General features: G+C 41.0%; 1 protein-coding gene across 3 annotated transcripts in view; it reads left to right on the forward strand.

Moving 5' to 3' along the window:
- The first annotated feature begins 110 nt into the window (after positions 1-110).
- tpra (translocated promoter region a, nuclear basket protein) overlaps positions 111-21215 on the forward strand; it is a 30656-nt gene continuing 9551 nt past the window's right edge. For 2 of the 3 annotated variants that reach the window (XM_035634582.2, XM_035634584.2), the window contains exons 1-37: positions 111-377; positions 1095-1199; positions 2166-2230; positions 2868-2958; positions 3152-3255; positions 3378-3542; positions 4254-4346; positions 4874-4954; positions 5097-5184; positions 5481-5612; positions 6362-6456; positions 7240-7437; positions 7540-7647; positions 8278-8495; positions 9104-9267; positions 10265-10389; positions 10489-10637; positions 10809-10971; positions 11782-11916; positions 12282-12422; positions 12515-12713; positions 12882-13078; positions 13681-13821; positions 14320-14436; positions 14594-14797; positions 14984-15168; positions 15339-15486; positions 15856-15993; positions 16883-17014; positions 17210-17340; positions 17852-18062; positions 18154-18315; positions 18601-18714; positions 19235-19339; positions 19521-19733; positions 19969-20007; positions 20106-20282. In XM_035634582.2, the coding sequence (XP_035490475.2) occupies positions 227-377; positions 1095-1199; positions 2166-2230; positions 2868-2958; positions 3152-3255; positions 3378-3542; positions 4254-4346; positions 4874-4954; positions 5097-5184; positions 5481-5612; positions 6362-6456; positions 7240-7437; positions 7540-7647; positions 8278-8495; positions 9104-9267; positions 10265-10389; positions 10489-10637; positions 10809-10971; positions 11782-11916; positions 12282-12422; positions 12515-12713; positions 12882-13078; positions 13681-13821; positions 14320-14436; positions 14594-14797; positions 14984-15168; positions 15339-15486; positions 15856-15993; positions 16883-17014; positions 17210-17340; positions 17852-18062; positions 18154-18315; positions 18601-18714; positions 19235-19339; positions 19521-19733; positions 19969-20007; positions 20106-20282 (5184 nt within the window). In that variant the 5' untranslated portion in view covers positions 111-226. The remainder of the gene's footprint in view (positions 378-1094; positions 1200-2165; positions 2231-2867; positions 2959-3151; positions 3256-3377; positions 3543-4253; positions 4347-4873; positions 4955-5096; positions 5185-5480; positions 5613-6361; positions 6457-7239; positions 7438-7539; positions 7648-8277; positions 8496-9103; positions 9268-10264; positions 10390-10488; positions 10638-10808; positions 10972-11781; positions 11917-12281; positions 12423-12514; positions 12714-12881; positions 13079-13680; positions 13822-14319; positions 14437-14593; positions 14798-14983; positions 15169-15338; positions 15487-15855; positions 15994-16882; positions 17015-17209; positions 17341-17851; positions 18063-18153; positions 18316-18600; positions 18715-19234; positions 19340-19520; positions 19734-19968; positions 20008-20105; positions 20283-21215) is intronic. The other variant, XM_035634589.2, reaches the window with a different exon arrangement.

Here is a 21215-nt window from a genome sequence, read left to right on the forward strand (position 1 = left end):
TATGGTACACCGGGAATGTTGGCTGTTGCAAGCATGGGTATAATTGAACTGTCGGTTGTCGCTTTATTTTGAAAGTTCGAAGCGGATATCCTGCTGCTTTCGCGTGTGAGCGGAGTGTCGCTTGCGCATTCGAACCGGGTTCAAGGAGTAGATACGTTAGCACGTTAGTTCACAGCGGTTCTGGGTTCTTTCTCCGCACTATTGTTTTCGGGCAGGAGAGGCGGAGATGGCGGCCGTCCTGCTGCAGGTGCTGGAGCGGGCGGAGTTAGGCAAACTTCCGAAGGCTGCCCAGAACAAACTGGAGAAGTTTGTGACGGAGCTGAAGAGTGCTAACGAGGCGCTCAGGACCCAGCACGAGCGGCTCAAGGCGGACAGCGGTGGGTAGCCAGGAGTCAGAATCACTTTGCTTATCATCATTAGCTACGACTGAGCGTTATATCAAACGTCGGTGTTTATACATATACATATATATATATATACATATGTCAGTGTTGTGTGTGTGTGTCTCCCATTGTTTACAGGAGCCCGCCAGCTTTAGCCTTGATGCCACCGTTATGTTGTGCTAACTTTGCCGACAGCTCCTACGATTCACATGTTGGACAAGGAATTACTGAATTGTGTGTTGACTTCTTGCCCCATCCCTCAATTATTATTATACGTCGCGTGTTTTAATACCTGATACCAACCAACACAATTAGGCATAAGGTTTCCTCAACACTTACATGCAGCTCGAATGAGGTGACAGTGAAGAAGCTTGGATTGAAATAATGTAGTTTCAATTGAATCCATGCTACATTATAAATTCCATCACACCTCGCCTGGGAATTGTCACCCTCATTGCCCGAGAAGAAACATAACCAACCATTCAAATTATTATCGGTAGCATATGACATCTTTAAATATTTGCCAGGGACACATGTAGGATAAAAGTGTTCAGCTGCACACCGTGATGCCAGTTTACAAAACTGCGTAGCTGTGGTACAGAAAGTCTGCCGCTGTTTCAAACAGCAGTCTTTATATAGAAAGGAGTAAAAACGGTGCAATGCTACGTTTCTGTATCATGTAATACTGTTGAATGTGCTCTGCACCTACAGAGCAGCAGTACTTTGACATCGAGAAGAGACTGGTGGAGAGCCAGGAACAGATCCTGTCTGCCACCAGAGACTTGCAGACCCTGAAGGAGGAAAACAAGAAACTCAGTGAGTTTTCACACTCACACACTCACACACACACACACACACACACACAATTTATGAACATCAAACGTTCTTAGCAATATGGACGGAAAGAGCTTCAAATTAAAGTAAGATGACAGTGTCGTTTAGTTTCATGTTGTATGTGCTAGGTCTTTCAGAAAGAGAAATGTTGACTTTTCTCAAATGGAGCATTTTAAGCTGTTTCTGCCTGTTTGATAAATGTTCATGTACTCTCATGATTCTTGCACTTTTGGAGAAATATCTTCATGGTTAAATGCACTTACTGTAAGTCGCTTTGGACAAAAGCGTCAGCTAAATGAACATTAGAATTATGTAATAATTATCACACTTGCCTTTTAGAAAAATGTCTTTTTAGTGAATTTTAGATTCTTCTAGTGAAATATTTACGCTGTGTTTACAAAAATTGCCAGCATTATTCAGTAATGGCCTTCAGTGTTATCCCAAGAGATGCAGCGATTTCTCACTTTGCTTTTAGAGGACATATGCATGATAGTTGGCTGTCTAACACGGTGCACCGCAAGAAAGGAAAAGCTCAATAGAAGAAGTGAACACTGGATTTGAGGAGTAGATTATTTAATACAAGTGACGTTATCTGTCCATGCAGCAAGATAATTATACCATCGACAAATAATCCCGAATTACAGTTATTCACTAAGTGGGCTCTGAAGAGATGTATGATTTCCAGATTAAATCCCGGCAAGCACAGAAATACTTTGCAGTGTGCAAGGGCAGTATACCTACTATGACCATGAATTGGTATGGATACATTGCTCGCACACACACACACACACACTACTACTACTTTTCACACAGATGATGTTTATTATATTGTGAAAGGCTGTGATGTACACAGTAGGGATATTTTATTCTATTTTTGTTTTGATTACTTATATATATATTTTAATGTTCCAAATACGTATTTCAATTCAATTCAATTCTGTCGTACAGATGAAGAGCTGAATACGCTGAAAGGAATAGAGGGAGAGACCTTTCAAGAGAAAACACCACAAGAGGTAAACATACACCTACACCTCACCAGAAAGTGTCAATAATGCTCTGTTGTATTGTTAGTTGTTTGGGTTGTGATTTTGCTTTTGGATTACAACATTTCAAAGTTGATTATTTTTCTGTTGATATAATCAGTTTGCGCTGTCCTTCTCACTGATTCAAAAATAACTAAACTCAGAAAATAAATTTGAGTAAATGCTTTCATAAGGTAAATCATTTTTAAGTAATTCTGAGTCATTTAATAGTACATTGCACTAAATGTTGTGTAAAATTGTGAGACAGGTTGTTTTGGATGTGAAGAAACGTCATTAAATGATATCAGTCAATGGATTGGATTAAGGGCATTGAATTTTTGTAATTTAAATTGTCCCATTTTTTCTGTTTAGTGAAGAAGTTGTGAGCAAATATTTATACTATTTATGTTTATTCATTATTTTGAAAGAAACTGTATAAACTGTTTGTGTGTGTGTGTGTGTGTGTGTGTGTGTGTGTGTGTGTGTGTGTGTGTGTGTGTGTGTGTGTGTGTGTGTGTGTGTGTGTGTGTGTGTGTGTGTGTGTGTGTGTGTGTGTGTGTGTGTGTGTGTGTGTGTGTGTGTGTGTGTGTGTGTGTGTGCGTGTGTGTGCGCGTTTGTTTGGCTACAGCAAACAAAGGCCAAGTATGAGATTGAGGCAGAGAAGAGAGAGCTGGCAAGATTGCTGGAGAAGAGAACGCAGGAGGTGGAGAATCTTACTGGTAAGATATCTGGTACATGCACACAAACAAACAAAAACGCAGTCCGGTCACAAATGTGGAAGCATTGTATGTTTAATCTGCCTGATATATATCCAGGAACACAAATGTGTTATTCTTTGGTTAAAGTGTGTGTGTGTCTGTGTCTGTGTGTGTGTGTGTGCGTGTGCGTGTGCGTGTATGTGTTTGCTTGCAGTGGATGTGAACCGTCTGAATGAGAAGCTGACAGAGACAAACAAGATCAAGATGGAGCTGCAGTTGAAACTGGACAATACACAATCATCTGAAGCTTCTGTACAGGTACATACAAGATTTCATGGAAACCACGACAGTTCTGTGTTGAAGTTCACACGGTAGTCTCCTTGAGCTGAAAAAAAACAACCTTATTGTTTAAAAAGTCTAACCAGTGATGTGTGTTGCAGCACCGCGAGAAGCGCATGGAGCAGGAGACAGAGTTACTTGAGAAGAAGATCGAGTGGTTAACCAGTGAACTGAAGACCAAAACTGATGAACTGCTCAACACCAACAGAGACAAAGGCAAAGAGATAGTCGAGCTCCAGGGTAGTCTGAAGAACAGCAAGGAACAGGTAAAGCAAAAACGGCACACGCATCCAAAGTAAGAATTCATACGACAATATTCCAGCGGTGTCCCCACTGGCTTCAGTCTCTTATATTACCAGTGACTGTGGAAGAATATATATGGTTATTATCTCAGTCTGGGCTTGAATACCACAGGCTAATGCTTTCTACCTATCATGTCAGAATGAAGCTCAATAGAAGCTTAAACATTCCAACATGACGTGATTAAGTTAGTCAGCTGTGAATGTAATTCTGACCGTATGTTGCTGCCAATCACAGAAATGGTCCTGACTACTTTTGTCGTTTTTGTAGTGCAGACCGATGGACCAACATGCACATCTCATAGATAGAGATAATATCTCCCATTCACTTTTCTGTTGTTCTCATAGATGCAGTCTCTATATTTGCTATAAGAGAGTCAGTCAGCTAACCATCCTTAGTCACTACGTACATAAACCACAGAGGGTCTGCACGGACTAATTATTAGCATTGCATTTAATGGGACTGTCATGATTTGAGGTGGATCATGTGACCAGTTCATTTCTACATCACTTTTAAACTTATAACTCAGATTTTCCACAAAGTGAAAGTTTTAAACATCATTCAGCCCAAACTGAACCATTTGCGAGTAACGAGTGCTTTCACAGAACACTTGGCAAAGAATCATATTTCCCAATCCTCAATGCTGATGCCTTCCAAATAACTTTGCTCTTCACCAGGCGATCGCACTGGAGAGTCAGCTCACTTCTCTGAAGGTGACCAGTGAAAACCAACGTAAAAGAGCTGAGGACCTAAACAACAAACTCAAACAGGTAATGCACATGCACCAGTGTTTTCCTCGACCAGGAATTTCATGGACAGACTAGTTTGGTTAGTTTCAGACAGGATTTAGATGTTTTCTTTTCTCTCGATATGCATTCTGCATGTCCACATCTGTAGTACATGATAATGTGAGGGTCCTCAGAGCAGGGACTGGTGACTGGTTTATTTTCATATTGGAGAAAACTAATGTAATGTTACAGTAGTCTGAGACTTAAGAATAACCATCGTCCAAGCATCATGGACACTGAGGAGTACATATTTTTTGTAAAAAGATCATAAAACGATGGTATTGAAATTTACTTTGCACTATTTCTTGCAGTTTGGTCACATTTTTGTGGATACAAATGAAAAGAATATACTTAACCGAATATAAACCAGACAAACTTCTTTATTGCCGATGGCTAAAACATGGAAAAATTATGCCAGTCAGATCATGTATCCTTAAACAATGTGCTTGTACTGCATTTTTATGTGTTGTGTGATTTGTTGTGTAAACATTCTGCGTGTTTCTCTCCAGGCTAAAGATGAGCTGAGTGCCATGGAGGGGAAATACCGCAATGAGCTCAACGCACATGTCAGGTTGTCTTCACTCTACAAGGTAGGAGGCACCAGGAATAAATATATTCTCTAAAATTAAACAACACTAGGACATTTTAGTATGTGGCAAATTCTTTCTGTTGCATTGTCATGTTATTCCCTGCATGATGTTAGTGCGTATGTGACACCTGTGGTTCCTCTAGGGGGCAGCAACAGACATGGAGACAAAGAACCAAGAACTGAGCAGAGCAGTGGAAGAGCTCAGCAAAGTGGTTAAAGACACTGGGGAAGGTAAGACTCTCAGGTGTTTGTTTTCCACATATAACACGTATGTGCATTTACATTTAATATGAAGGAGTGATTGCTCTCTATACCATTTTTTCCACGGTGTGCTTTTCAATTCATGTTTGGGTTACTGATAATTGTTTGTCTATAATCTTAGTATGTTCCGGTGAAGGAAAAACTCTAAATCAGCAAAATGCCACTTGGTCGTTGGTCGTGGTTCTTTTTTTGTGTGAGCAGTGAGCCTTTCCATCTATAGTGTATCAATAATGAGTTTGATGATTAATGTTATTGTTTGTGTGCAGCCAATAAGGTTCTGGAGAAGAAGGTGTCTGAGGGAGAAGAACTGAAGTCGAGGCTCGAGGCAGAGCTTAGAGAGAAAGTCAAGAAAATGGAGCTGGAAAACGCAACAATGAGGACTGCTGGTATACGCTGCTGTAAGAACACACGCAGACACGGACACACACAGATACACACAGTTATGATTTTCTGCATTAATTGCTCATAGAATGTGACTGGATTTTCCTCTAATTTAAAAGTGCAGTCAAAGGTAATGTGCTTCAGCTAAATACACACAAAAATAATTGTCTTATTTTATTCACAGTAAAATCATTGGATCTAAAAAACTGGTTGAACCTCATTTGGTAGCAATAAACTCAAATGCTCTATAAAGCTGTGGATCAAAGCACTTTTTACACCTGACCTCATGTAGTGCAGCTTGTTCCTCAAAAACAATTAAACCTAAAATACATTCATTAACAAAAATATGTTTTTCCTTTTGGAAAATGGAGGCACCACAAACCAGTGCTGGTGATTTATTTAATCCCAGAACTGTTAGCCTTGGCCTCTTCTTTACCACACTGATCATTCTGTGTTGTTCTCTTGAAGTCATCTAGCCACAGAACTAAATCATCTCCATTTTGTGTCAAAACACACACACAAAACTCACTTTTAATCTGGTTTCATTGACTGGACTCTGGACTCTCCCTAAGGGATTCACATACTTTTTTTCTGATTGTCATTTTGCCATTTTTGAGGGAAAATGTAAAAATAATTTACCATGCCAATGTAGACGTTAATTTCATTCCTAGATGTATTGGGGCTTTATGTTATATGTTGATGTGTGGATGAGTATGTTTGTATATTTTCTTACCACTTTTATTTATGCGTTTGTGTTCTGCTCCAGGTGTGCCTACTCTTAATGAGGAGCAGTTGGACGCCATGTGTCCAGCGGCAGCTGCCATTGCTGAGGTTGTGATGCCGAACATGAGGTTCTTTGACGTGAGTGCAATTGGATATGTTATAATAGTGATATGGTTGCTATTAACATCACAATGTTGAAATGAATTAAAGAAACTGAGCACAGTATATGTTCAGTGCAAACAGATTTCACTGTGAAATGATACACAAGGAAACAAAATCACTGTTCATTTGCAATTTGTTTCAAATTAAACATTTGTAAAACTATAACACCAGTCACTATATCATTCAAAGTGATAATATTTACATAATGCTCAGTACCCCACTTTGGAGAGTACCTTCTGACCTCAAGTAACCCTATGGTGCTTTATTTAATTTAATTTTTTGCTCATTTGCATATGCACAATCATGCACACGGTCTGCATCTGAGTGAGGCTGTTTGCCATTGGTATTCAAAATACAAGACATACAGATGAGATCCACAAACAAACTTTCTTTGTCTTCATGAATCCAGAATTATGTTAAGTTCAAAAAATATTATGCTAAAACTGAGATGTATGGAAGTTAGGAAAACCCGAGATAAAATAGGGTAAAGTAAAAAAATCAGTTTTGCAAAGGGAGGTGAGTGACACTGAGAATACAATGTTTGTTTACAGCAAAACACCAGAGGGTAAGTTTAATTTGCAGTTTAGGGGAAACAACATGTTCTTAAGTGAAAAATGTGTAGAATTTCTTCAACCTATACACATGCACAAGTCAAACTTAATGTAAATGTATACTACCTGAAGTACCATCTTGTCTTTTTAATGATTATATTTTTTTAATAGAAAGTGTCAACGCCTCGTCCTCTGTCTTTGTGTTTAGATGTATAATGCCTATGCAGAGTGTCAGACACACCTTCAGCTTGAGAAACAGGAGACCAGGAGAGTGAGCAGAGTGCTGGATGAGATCGTGCAGGAAGTCGAGGCCAAAGCGCCCGTCCTAAAGCGTCAGCGAGAGGAGTATGAGGGCATGCAGAGGTCCATGGCCTCCCTGTGCAACAAACTGGAACAGGCTCGAATGGTCTGTGATGATATAAGTTTCTGTTTTGAATCTATTTTGTACATTTTTGCAATTCACGTATTGACTATAACAGGTTCTGTTTCTGTTCTGTTTTCTAATCAGGAGATCCACAGTTTGCAAAAAGAGAAAGAAGAGGCCAAGCAGTGCTGCGATGCCATGGAGAGAGAGAAACAGAAGACGGAGAGACAGTTAGATGATACATCTACACAGGTACACAGCACACTGAGAAATACACACAGCTGATTGGTCTATGGTGGTGGAATTCACTGGTGCAATGATTTGACCTCATCAAATTAGGTTCATTAACCATCACGTAGGTCTGTCACTTAATTACCTTATACACTTTCACAAATTCACCAAATAACATCCATTCCAAAGCAGATCTTATCACTGGTATATACAATTTGATATAAAGACAATTCCCAGTCTAAAATATGTCATTTTATTTTGAATATATTATATTTATAATCTTTTCTCCGATGACCCCCATCAATTGGTTGAAAATCACTGATTTAGATAACATTTCACAATAAAAATTGTGAAGGAGAGGAGTACAATCACTCGCACGCAAAACAACCAATAGGGCTGTACTGCAAGCTTACATGATTCAGTAGCAAAAATGGTCTTAAAATGACAATGATATCATTTATAGCATAAATAAATAAATAAATAATTTCTAGGACTATTTATCGTCCAACAAAATGTTGTAATCGTGACAAGTAATCGGCGGCTTGATAAAACATTCTCTTTAGCTGGTAACAATGATGAAAATACAAAATAAACGTAGATCCCTAATGATTGGTGCAAATGCTTTCATTCATTAATTGTTCTCTTTACTAGGTGTGTGTTCTTCTGGTTGAGCTCGAGGAAGCCAGAGGTAATCGGGTGACCAAGGATGACGGCAGCTCCGCCGACATTTCCAGCACGTCTGAGGCCATCAGCCCAAAACAGTTGACTTTCCGCAGTGTGGAGGAGCTGCAAAGGCAGAACCAAAACCTGCTGGGACGGCTGAGGGAGCAGGAGAAGGACAGACAACAGAACAGTGTAACTTCAGCACGGTGAGATACGATTACTCCTGCTGTTGGACTGGTTTTGCAGACTTTGATTTAGGGTAAACGTTGAGTATAAAAGACGATGTCTTGGATGAGAAAAATCTGTTATCTGTCCAGGATTTAAGACCTACTCCCCCTGAAAAAAAAAAGTTAAGAGCTTTATGCTGCTAATCAAATTGATTTAATTTATTAATTTATATTAGCAAATTTAAGGGTTGAAATAAGGCAAGGCAAGTTTATTTGTATAGCACATTTCAACAACAAGGCGATTCAAAGGGCTTTACATAAAAAATTAGAAGCATTGGGAAGAAACACAAAATGATATTAATATACAATTGTTAAAAAGTACTTTCATAATTACAGTTTTCAGTTCTTTTCCCCTAAATTTGCAATTGTTTCAAAAAATTATTTTTTCCACTTTTTCATTATGGTTTATTGAGAGTTGATTGATGGGCAGAGCAGTTCTAGCCATTCACAAGTAACTCAACAACAAAGTGAAGTGTGCTAAAAGTGAAGCAATTCCAATTTACGTCCGTGTTCAGTTTTTATTGTAGTTTAGGTGAAGTTGTGTGAAATGTCTTTTAAACATTACGTCTGTCTCTGGTTCCCTGCAGCATGTGCGAGTTGGAGGCCAGTGTGGATAAACTCCAGAAGGAGGTGGAGCAGCTGAGAGAGCAGAGGAACCAGCTGAAACAGCTTTCTGACTCCAACGCCAGACAGAGAGACATGTACAAGGCCCTGTTGACGCAAAGCACAGGCTTCAGCCTGCCTCCTCAAGGTGACACAAAAATATTCACATACACGGGCCTTTACTCTCAGTTATCAGTATTATCACGGTATTTTGAAAATGTTCAACTAGTACTGATACAAAAACCTTTCAAAAGAACGGTTCATCCTTCCTTTTTTTTTTTTCTTGTAAAAGAGGAAGAGGCCTACTGGGGCCACATTGCATACACAAAAAATCCTATCTTGTGCTTTACAACACAACTAAGGCTACAGCTATTGATTATTTTAGTAAGCATGTATTCTACTGATTATTCCACTATATACTTTTGCTTTATTGAGAGGAGTGTTGAGGCAGAAGCAGCCTGCACCGGGACCAACCCCTGTATTTTCCCTCAAACAGCATGGTGAAAAGACACACAGAGACTTCTGTGTGGAACTGAGGCGTTGCTGCATTTATTATTGGACATCAGCTGTAACATTCACTGCACATCTGCTGCTAGCATGCACACCTGACTTCTAGCTGCTCTGCTCCTTTTTTTCACTTTCTGTCATTTTCTTCCACCTGTGTCACTGTTTTAGCTCTCTTCATTCATTTTATAATCCGCGCCGTCTCGTAAATTTTCTCTGCAGCGTCCACAGCAGAAGCCTGTGGTTTGACATTAGAAATCACCCGTGCAGAAACACAGTGAGCAGTACAACGTTAAGTTGGATTGATTAAACAAAGCTTCGAGGCAAACAATTTTGCCTGATTTTTAGTAATCGAATTATTCAAATTACACAAGGAATCGTTTCAGCCCTAAACACAACCAACATGAAACAATCAAATTTAAAATAAAACAAAACAAAACTGTTGCTAACCATCTACCGTGGTAATCAGCCGTGGTTTTAATGATAAATGATCAAATTTGAAACGGTAGAACTAACCGCGAGGAGTTTCACCGTGGTAACCGTTCCATCACTAGATCTTAACATTACCCTGAAACCAAAAATTCAGAGGGATCGTGAGTCAGATTATCAAGCAAGCTTTTGCCCTTGTGCTCCATCTGCAGGTCAAGACTTATCATCCCACCCAGCTCCGGTTCGACCTTCAGCCCCAGGTACTCGTTCTACGCCAGAAAGAGCTACTGCTGCCGATGCAGCACAGACCGCTCAGGCTAAAACTGCTTTAAAACAGGTACACACACACACTCAGTAGCATTCTTCTTAATCTTTTGTTATGACATATGGGGGAAAAAAGTGACCCTATGATGAATGTTTCTCTATGAACTTCCAGCTCAATGATGCCTTCAGTCTGTATAAAAAGGAGAAGGCAGAGAACGACAGGATGCTGAATGAAACAAACGACCAGCTGCAGAGACGGATAACAGAACTCAACTCCAGCCACGCCAAGCTGACTTCTCAACTGGAGTTCAGCAACAAGAGGTGTGGTGAAATAAAGATGTTGCTCTGTAACAGACCATTTGTTTGATTTTGGCAGGCTTGTTTTCTTTTTGTTCGAGGATTTTTTCTCATGCTACCACCTACTGCTACTGTATCTGGCCCATATCCTGTTTCTTGGACAATCATTTTATACTGTGTCTTTGTGTTTGACAGGTATGAGATACTCCAGGAGACTGTATCCGCCTACCGCAGAGAGATCTCTGCCCTTCAGGACAGGAACCAAAAAATGGCTGCTACGGCCCAACAACACGAGCACATCATCCACACAATGACCCAGGACCTGCGGCAGGCTAATGAAAAACTGGCATTGGAAGAGGTGAGGAAGCCGGGCAATGGGAATAAGAACATATGATAAGATCGTAGGACATTAAATTTTGAGTCTGTTGGATGTACTAGAGGTGAAATCTGATGAATGTCAGCATTATTGTGTATTAATTTATTAATTGTGAATGTAGCTTACCTTCTCGGGAATTAACTTTTGCAGTAAGACAGAACCCCCAATCTTTGTGAAACCTCAAATTTTGCAATATTTTTTTCTCAACCTAATGGCTGCAGTATGAAAGTGATGGATATGTGGCCACCTATATGTTAGAGCACATCAGTGGCTTCATAAAGAATTCAGGCCCTCTCACTTTGCTGTTTTATAGATTTGAATATGTATTCATTTATTAGGATTTTCATTATAAAGAATTAGGACTTCATCATACATTTAGAGTGTCATCTGGATGTCTGGAACACATATACCTGATGTCACTAATGTAATATAGGTCATAAAAGGATTGGTGTTATCGTAGCTTCTCAGGTTGGTGATAGTGTTCCAAGTACAGTAATGTGCATGTTTCACCTTCAACCACAATATCCTAGCAGAATATCTTATAAGAATAGCCAGTCATTATACATTGCTACAAGGCTTAAACTGAAAATCAGTCCATCTATATTTCATTTTGTTTAGTTTCAGCAGTAATGGAGCTTTTCCCCTTATTGTGAAGTATGTTGATACACCAAATATGACAGTTCCAGTGAATCTGTTTGGCATATACAAACCTCTGCAAACCCACCACCCAAACTTATATCTTGCCCTGTGAACAACCAGTCTGACATTGTTTTTCATGTCCATTCATTGTAGGTGCGTGTAGAGAACTTGACCAAAGAGAAAGACATGTTAAGGCAAGCGGAGAGTCGACTAACTCGAGAGAAGGAAGCCAAACTGGCTGAGCAACGTAACCAGAACCTGCTGCTCACAAACCTCAAGACAATACAGGTACCTATATACTTATACAGGCAGTGTTTTCACTCTCATTTTTCCCCCACTCATTACCTCAAATAAGAGAAATATGCTCCATTATGTGGCTAGATCGTAGGGAGCTAGTATCCTGTTCTAATTCAGTATCATTATAGTAATGTCATCATATTCTGTTTATTGGGAGAAAGTGTCATTGGGTACCCATATGTATTTTGGACTAACATTTACCACAATCAAAGGTGTAGTATAATTTCATTGCATCCACAGTGAGTCATCTTAGACAGTTCTAAGCTGTTAGAAGTTACCAAACCAGATGAGCCTTTAATTCATTTTTTTCTCCTGATTTCTCACAATTCGCCTCCTCCTTCGTCATATTTGTCCAGTTGACCATGGAGCGTACAGAGACAGAGAGCCGTCAACGACTGAACAACAAGATCGAGCATCTGGAGGCAGAGCTGGCTTCCATGAAGACCAGGATGGAGCAGGAAGTAGCACAGAGACATGCCCTCGGACGCACCATGGACGTATGTAGAGTTGATTATAGAGTAAATAAGTGTTGTTGTTGGACACTGCATGCAATCTGTGTTGTCACACCTCTTATTCCCCCCCCTTGCAGGCTCAGCTGTTAGAAGCCAAGAAGCAGCTGCAGATGCAGAATGTGTTGCAGCAGAAGACCAGGGAGTTGTTGCGTAGTTCTGAACAGCAGGTGGCAGCGCTGAAAGCCCAGCTGGCTTCTGCTTCGTCCTCTGAGGCCGGTCCCAGCAACAGCAGCATCACAGCTACCAGAGCTGCACCCCTCAGAGCCCCCCTGCGAGGTGAACAGAGGCTCTACCGAATGTTGACTGTTAATGGGCACAGATATTACATATGATTCTCATAGAACAAGCCTTAAAATATTTTCATCAGTAAGTTCAGCACCTTGACTGTAACTGTTTGTAGCCTATTAAAAATTAAATTTCCTTTCTCTCTCTGTATAACCATAGTACGCCCTCCAGGGCCAGCATCCTCCCCACAGCCCAGCCAATCAGAGCAGGAGCTCTCAGAGTTGAAAGGTATTCTGCGTACTGCTGAGGAACAGAACAGTGAACTGACAGAGCAGCTGAGGGTTGCTAATGCTACCGTTGCGCAGTACAGAGGTGTGGTACTGACTCTGGAAGAGAATCTGCGTAACGAACAGCAGGTAAGATTGTTCTTCTCTTCCATTTTCTCTTTGGCCCTAATGTACACCCATCGACGAACATGGAACGGGGTATCCGGGATCCCTTCCATCAATCCATCCATCCACTGTTCATCCTGTTAAGGTTTTTGAGGTTTATGGGGGAGGCATGAGCCAATCTCATCGGACAATGGGTGAGATTTGAGCTACACGGGCTGCCAGCCCATCACAGGGCTGACATAGAAACAAACAACTGTTCACACCTAAAGACAATTTTAAATCTCCAAGCCTGGGACCCAGACAAATTCTGGGAGTTCATTTAAATTTGCTCTGCCAGAAATTAGGTATGGATCCCCTCCATTGGGCAGTGATTGCCCCTGCAGAAAACTTGTCAGGCCAATTACAACCCATTATCTGATAATGGGTGTGGTATTAACCATGACACAGGGGGGTAGCGACTTTTGTAAACAACCAAGGCTGCTGTTGAAGATACTTTTGACTAAAAGTATAGTATTAATTAATTTGTCTGTTCTCAAAAGGGTTAAATCTTCTCTTTTGTTTTTAAGATTTCATTTCAAAAAGAGTGCAGACACCCTGTACAAACTGACTTCCCCTTACCTCTGTAGGCCCACATTCCCCTGGAGATGCAAATGAGGGAGTCACAGGATGTGCAGAAAGACCTGGAGAGGAGGATTGTAGAGGTGGAGACAGTGATGCAGCAGGAGCTGGATAAGAGAGTAAAGTCTGAGTTGGCATTGGAGAAACAAGTAAGGCTTCTTTTATACTAAGAACTTGACTAAGAAACTTTGTGTTAAATACCCGCCTTGACCTTATGGAAATATCCATAAATATGTTGCATGACTAGATGCTTTTTAGGTTGTCGCTTTGATTAAGATTTTCATTTTGCATAAAAAAAAGTATATCAAAGGTGTTGCTCATAGCAACGAACCTACTGAGGATTATCACCTGAATCTGCAGCTCTCCTCAGCAACTGAGCTCATCACATCTTCTGCTGGTAAACAACAGTGGAGCATTTAGCCAGATCCAACTAGAGCTAAAGCAGAGTGAATATTGGACTAAAATACCTCAGGTTGCTCTGTTACCACTGCTGAATGACTCTGTTTGTCTTAAGGTTCAAAATAAAACCAGCAAAGTGGTTTGATGGACAATTAAAAGAGCCCTGAGTAATGCCTGCACTGACCTTTCAGCCTTCAAAGTGAACAGCACCAACCATCTGTTGTTATTTTGCCTGCTCTCTTGTCCAGGTGTATGAGCTGCAGCGCTCTCTGGTGGCCAGTCGGGCACAGCAGCAGGAGGCGTTGGAGAAAGCAGCTGCTTCTCTTTCTCTGGAGCAGAAGGCAAAACAGGAAAGCCTGCTGCAGGTTCATGAACGCACACACTCAAACGGTTCCCATAAAGCTCACGAGTCTTGACTTCAGTTTTTCCCCTACACTCAGAACATTACACTTGACAAGGTTGTGTTAACCTCTGTGGACTTTCACTCACTCTTACATCAGCCGTTGTCTCTCTTCCTCCCAGACTAAGCTTGCTAGTGAGGCGCAGGCTAAGTATGAGCGCGAGCTAATGCTTCATGCTGCTGATGTGGAGGCTTTGCAGCAGCTCAAGAAAAAAATCCAACAAGATGTGGCACAGAAGAGGGAGTTGGAGGAGCAACTGAACAAGACCTCCCTCCTCCTGCAGGAGAAAACTGCAGCCTGTAACGCACTGGAGAAACAGCTGAAGGTAGGACGACTGATCCAAGAGAGTGGAGGGAGAGAACTAGACATCAATGGTTCTATTTTTTTGCTGACCATTTACTCACCAAGTTTAGAGGAAATCTGTCCATGCCTTGAAAACTTGCTCCTGACTACGTCGTCTACAGGGTAATTAGACGATTGTGTTTCTAATCGAACTTTGACCCATGTTCAGGAGGACCTGTCAAATCAGAGTCGTCGCTGTGAGGAGCTGGGGAGGCAGAATGCTCTCTTGCACCAGCAGATGGACGACATGGCTGCCAGGAGTCGTCAGCAGCAACAGCAGCAACAGAAACAGCAGCTTGACCTGTCATTCAGTGAGGAAGGGAAGACCACTGAACAGATACTAGAAATACTCAGGTAATAGTGTAATGCCATGGGTGACTGTGTTGGCATTAACACCCGTGAGAAGGGCTTGAGGTTGTTAACGTATAAAAACACATGACTTTTGTTGAATCTTATACCAGAATAAACCTTTATTTTCCAGTTTCCATTCGTCTCCGTGTGAATTAATTGTGTTTGTCATTTAGGTTTGTGCGGCAGGAGAAACAGATCGCTGTTGCTCGATGTGAGGTGTCTGAGGGAGAAGCTCTTCGCTACAAACAGCGAGTGGAACACCAGGACAGAGAACTAAAGAATCTACAGGACACACTGAACTCTGAAAGGGAGAAAATGCAGGTAGGAAATGAGGATGGACGACTGGAAGTAAATGAAGTTTTGAATATGATTTGATATGTGAAATCTAACAACTGCTGTACCTGAGCTTCATCTTTAGTTAAGAGGACATTCACAATTTTTCTGATGGCTGTTAGACATAGATTATAGTTGCTCTGTACACATTTACAGTAAATTTTTCCACAAATTACTATGGGACTACAGAGAATCTCCGCCTGTTTCAGGCAGGGAAAGAATTAATTGTCTTCAGTATCTTCAGATGGTGAACCCAAATGTGCACTAAATAATGTCAGCTTTAGGGCAAAAAGTGCAAAAAAGAGAATACCGCTGATTATAATTAAGAGGTTTGTTTGCCACCCTTCCATCTCTCAGGCTACAGCTAAGACTCTGGCCCAACAAGAGGAACAGCTGAAGAAGATTAGCAGTATCAGTGCTCTCCAAGAAACCAACAGGATGCTGAAAATGGACAGAGATAAACTGCAACTGGAGCTGCAGCAAGCGCAAGCTAGAGTACGATCCAAGTGTTGTATGTCATGGTTTGTCAGGTATCCCCTTTATTTTTAGCTGTGGATACATGAAGACAGTTGAGCAAAAATAACAAAAAGCACGACTTTGAGACTGGTTTGGCTGGCGTAAGTAGAATTCAGACACTATTCAGTCGACTTCCATGGCTTCACATCTTGTTGTCACATAGTCAAACTCTTCTAGTCTTCTATTTAGTCTCTCAAGAACCATCACTAGATTCAATACTACATCCTGAGTCACAACAGTGCTGTAAAGTGCAGCGGGTCAGCATAGAGACTGTAGGTTTCCACGGAAATGTTAACTTTAACAAGGCTGACGTGACTCAAGTTGGCTCATATATTAGTTTTCGACTATGTTGCTTGTTAATGTAACCTTATGTTCACATTGTAATAATGCAATTTATCAGAGAATGTTGCGATATTTGCGAGCTGACTTTTCCTGCACTCCCTACTAGATGTTGACTGTGATGCAGGTTTGCAGTTTCTGCCCACTGAGAAGTCTTAGCCGTCCTATGTTGTGTGGACAGAGATTTTTCTCACGTGGAAACCTTTTAAAAAGTTACACGTTGTAGTGTTGATGTTGTTTCAGACAAAACACTGCTGCAATCAGTGCGGTGTACAACTCTAATTAAGGTCTACTGTATCACTTAATGATGGAATTAGTTTTTCTCATCTCTAGAACTGGGTTGTGTATTCAGAAGGCAGGGTGGACAAAAAAACATGGATTTGACTGAATAGAGCAGAATTTGTCTGTGTAACATTGTCTTGGATCTGAGAGCCCATGCTTATCTATACCACACTACCCCTCTGCCAGTGAGCACTGGCAATGCAGCTGCTCTTGGTTAAGCTCACAGAATGTCATCTCTGTCTGTCAGGTGACAAAGCTCCAGTCAGACATCAGCCCACTGCACCTCTCTCTGTCTGTGCTGTCAGAAAGAAATGGCTCCCTTCTGGCGGAAAAGAGGCTTCTGGAAGAAGACCTCAAACACTGGAAGGCCAAAGCACAGGTAGGTGGGTGGGTGGGTGGGTGTGTGTGCGCGCGTGCGCGAACGAACGAACATTGACAGAAGGAGGGAAAGCGTGTGTACTCTTGCACTTATAATCTATACTAAAATAGAGCTCATGTTTTACATTTTGTCACGGCTGTGAAACTGTTTTACTGCGTAATTTTGACTTGCACTTCCTTCCGTGTCCATCTGCAGCAGCTGGTCAGCCAACAGAAAGATGGAGATGCGGAGGAGAAACAGAAACTGACCAATGAGAAAGAAGCTCAGCAGAGACGCATCACACAGCTAGCTGAAGAGTCGGCCAAGCTGAAGACTGAACTGGCCAGGTAAAACACCCACTTAGACAACACAAACATATCATCATTCTAGGTCCAACCTCAACAGCAACATCTTCAATTGGAATCATTTCAATCAGAATGGGGCGAACGTGCAGTATTCAAATCAGGTCTCATAGAATCTTAAGTTTCCAAAATTATTCCAAATTATTTTTTATGCAAACTCTCAACAAACACTGTGTGTGTGAGTGTGCACGGTAGTAGTGGAAGAGAAGAAACGCGTGCATCTGTTTTTCTTTCTTGTCAGCTTGGACCTCTGGCCAGGTCTGGCTGATGGAGGGCTTGCAGTCGTCTGCGCATAGAAATTAAAGAGAATCAAAAGCCTTCTACTTCTTTGAACTGCATGACTAGCAATGGAATAACCTAATACTATAATACTTAAAAAACCCAGGGTGGAGTTCTGGCAGTAAGCTGATCAGTGGAGAATGTGGGTATGTAAAGTCTTTATAAATGCATGTTCAAATGTCACCTAACTGAGATTATGTGTCAATCCAATATGTAGATCCAATGCCAGCAGCAACTCGACTCAGTCTCAGCTGAAAGCCCTCAGAGACTCTGTGACCCAACTGACGTCAGAGAAAGAAGCTCTGACGAAACAACTGGAAACAAAAAACAATGACATCCTGGAGAAGAACAAGACCATCACCCAGGTCAAGAAGATAGGACGTCGCTACAAGACCCAGTATGACGAGCTCAAAGTCCAGCATGACAAGGTGGGCCTGAGGTTTGGGTTAAGGCTGTAGTAAAAGACCAGATGAGCATTGAAACTGAAAGTGAATCTTTGTGTGTTTTTGTGGGTTCCAGCTTGTTGCGGAAACAGCATCTAAAGTAGGGAGTGAGTCAGCTCTGAGCCAGGAGGTGCAGCAAGAGCTGACTAAAGCCCAGGAGGAGCTCAACAAGTCCCGGGAGGAGCTGAAAACACTGAAAGAAGAGGTGCAGAAAAAACAGGAAGAGGTGAGCAGAAAGGTACTTTAGACTCAACATAGAAGGATAGAACACTGCAATTTTTTTATAAAACCAACCATTTGAATAGACCCAACTTGCAGTGTGACCATAAACCTACACCGTCCTTGGTAATTTGCTTTTCACATAACCACCATAAAGTTGTGTTAATTATGCAAAACCCAACATAAAGAATTATAAATAAGAACATAAACCTCAGTATTGTGCATGCCTGTCTAAATGACTCTGGTCCTTTGGAGTTTAAACCAGAGTTTGGGAAAGAGTCCTTAAAATCCTGTGTTTTTCCAGACCCAGAAGGCCCAGCAGGAGTTGGAGGAGGCCCAGAAGGAAAACCAGAAAGTCAAGGAAAAGTCCCAGGAGGTCCAAAACCAAATGACACAGAACCAGAACCAACTGACACAGGTAGCTAAGTCTGTATTTTATTTTGTCAGGTTTTGACAGATATGTTGATGAGTGTGTTAATTGTCAGCCAGGCTAAAGTTTTCTGTGGCCTCTAAATACGTTTAGAAAGTGGAGCTTTCACCTGGAAATGGGAAAATTGAGACTGGTTAAGAGCACTCAAAGGGGCAGTAAGCAATTTTAATTCAATACACTTTTTGTAAAATTCAGCTGTCTGCTAGCTGTCAGTTCTGTGTGCGCGCCAAAAAAATGTTTTTTCCGCACAGTCCTGGCTCTGTAAATTAAAAACCCAAGCGACAGATGGTACGACTCAGGGGATTTGGCCTCGTGCTTAGCGTGTCCATCTCCCATTACCTGAGGTTGCTGGTTCGAGCCCAGACCAATGTGGTCAAAAAATCCTTAAACAATCTTTCTCCAAAATTGCTTTCTGCCCCTTTAATAAATTTAGGTAGCTCTCAAAGTGGAGCCACTGTCTGATGAAATAGATTAAAAGACTGGAATCCCTTTTTTCACATCTTTATAGGTCCAGTCACAGTTGTCTCAGACCCAGACTCAGCTGCAGCAGAATCAGAACCAACTGACCCAGAGTCAAAAAGAGCTTCACCAAGCCAAGACCCACACCCAGCAGGTGAGCAGCACTGCCAGGATTAAGTCATCTTGTATTAATACACACGCCTTCTTGCCGGATTCATATTTTACATTTTGATCTGTTTTCAACGTTGATCCTCATGTCTGTAACCCAGCAATCAAAAACAATTCACCTGACAACCAACTAAAATAACCTGCCACACCGCCTTTTCAAATCACAGGTACAAAACCAGTTAAAATCAGCTCAGTCTCAAGCTCAGGCCCGTCTGAACCAGATTCAGCAGATCCAGAGGGAGCTCCAGCAGGTGAAAGAGTCACTCCAGCAGAACCTCGCCAGTCAGAAAGAGCTACAACAGACCCACCAAACCAGTCAACACAGTTACAACCAGGAAGTCAGCAATCTAAAGACTGCACTGAGCCAAGCAGAGGGCAAGGTGGGGACCATTTCTTTCTCTATAATAGCCCCTCAAACGCATTTTGTCAATAAGATCCGAACTATGGGTGATGAACAGAACTCAATGTTTCCTTCCAACAGTTTTGAAGCCAAGTTTTCAGTGACATAAGGTGCATTTACTTTGGCTCTGTGTGATGCTGTACATGAGCTAAATGGTAAATGTTTTTTAGAAATCTTGTCTTTGTAAATCTAATCTATCTGTGCTTGCTGTCCAGTTGACTGAGCTCCAGGGAGAGCAAGACAGCTTGCAGAAGGTTGGGAAAACCTTGTTTTGTTTTTTTAACTTCAATCCATCCATCCTTATGTGCTCTCACACAACCTTGTCCCTGACCTTATTATTCCTCTGTGACAGACGGTGGGTGAGCGGGAAGCAGACATCAAGCGTCTGCAGGAGCAACTGACTGAAGCTAACCAGGCCAATGAAGCTGGTCAAGCTTCACTGGCCAAGAGTTCCCAGCCCGGTGATGCTAACGCTGCTAGTGACACTAACCAAGCACAACAAGAAGAGGTTGCTAGACTCAGACAAGAGGTACTTCCTGCTTCCTGTAAACCATTTTTAATCTATATCCTGTACTTACATATATCTGCAAGATAACAATTCATTGTTTGTTTGATTAGGACACAGTAATTAACTAAGTCCTAAGATTGAAGCCAAACGTTTTATGGTTTAGGAAGTTGAAGCAGAGTCAACTTAAGGTGATCGTGAAGAATGAAATAAACAAAAACTAACTTTACACTGAATGAAAGATTAAAATCTATTTTTAGAGATTAGACAACTTTCACGTACTGCAAAAGAGTATTCTCAACATCCAATTAAAATGCAACACAACAAATTAAAATGCAAGTTCAAGAAAAGTCATTTAAGATATGTAAACATGTATGATTTCCCAAGACTATCCAAAATTAAATTATCCAGAATTAAGAGCAACAAATTAAAAAGCAAATGTCCCTAGTATTGAACCCTGGGGCACATCCTGTAACACAGGAAGGAAGGAAGAACACTCAGCAAACTGGACGTGTTGAGTGTTAGTAATTTGTAAACCAGTTTACAGAAAAAAATATTTCTTCAGCCTGTTTAGACACCAAATTAATATATAATTTTAATAAATTGTTGTGCATCAGTTTGGGCTAATTTGGTTATCAGTAATAATTATGAATTATCAAAGATGATTATGAATTATTAAAATCAATAGAGCTTATTAATCAATGTTAATAGCAACAGGGAACTACCCAGAAACTGGAACCAATAACCAAATGGTCAATTCAGTCTCAAGAATTCAGGGTGTTCACTCAAAATGATCATATCTGGTAGATATGACCATATGGAGTGAGCTGAAGGTGTGAATCTGATCACTGACTCTGTCAACCAGCCTTTATCACAATGTACATGCAAATAACACAAAACAACTTTTCTTTAAAATATAACAACATTTATTAACTTTAGCAATATCAATGTACAATC

The sequence above is a fragment of the Scophthalmus maximus genome, chromosome 5, assembly GCF_022379125.1.
Source record: "Scophthalmus maximus strain ysfricsl-2021 chromosome 5, ASM2237912v1, whole genome shotgun sequence".
Taxonomy (NCBI): domain Eukaryota; kingdom Metazoa; phylum Chordata; class Actinopteri; order Pleuronectiformes; family Scophthalmidae; genus Scophthalmus; species Scophthalmus maximus.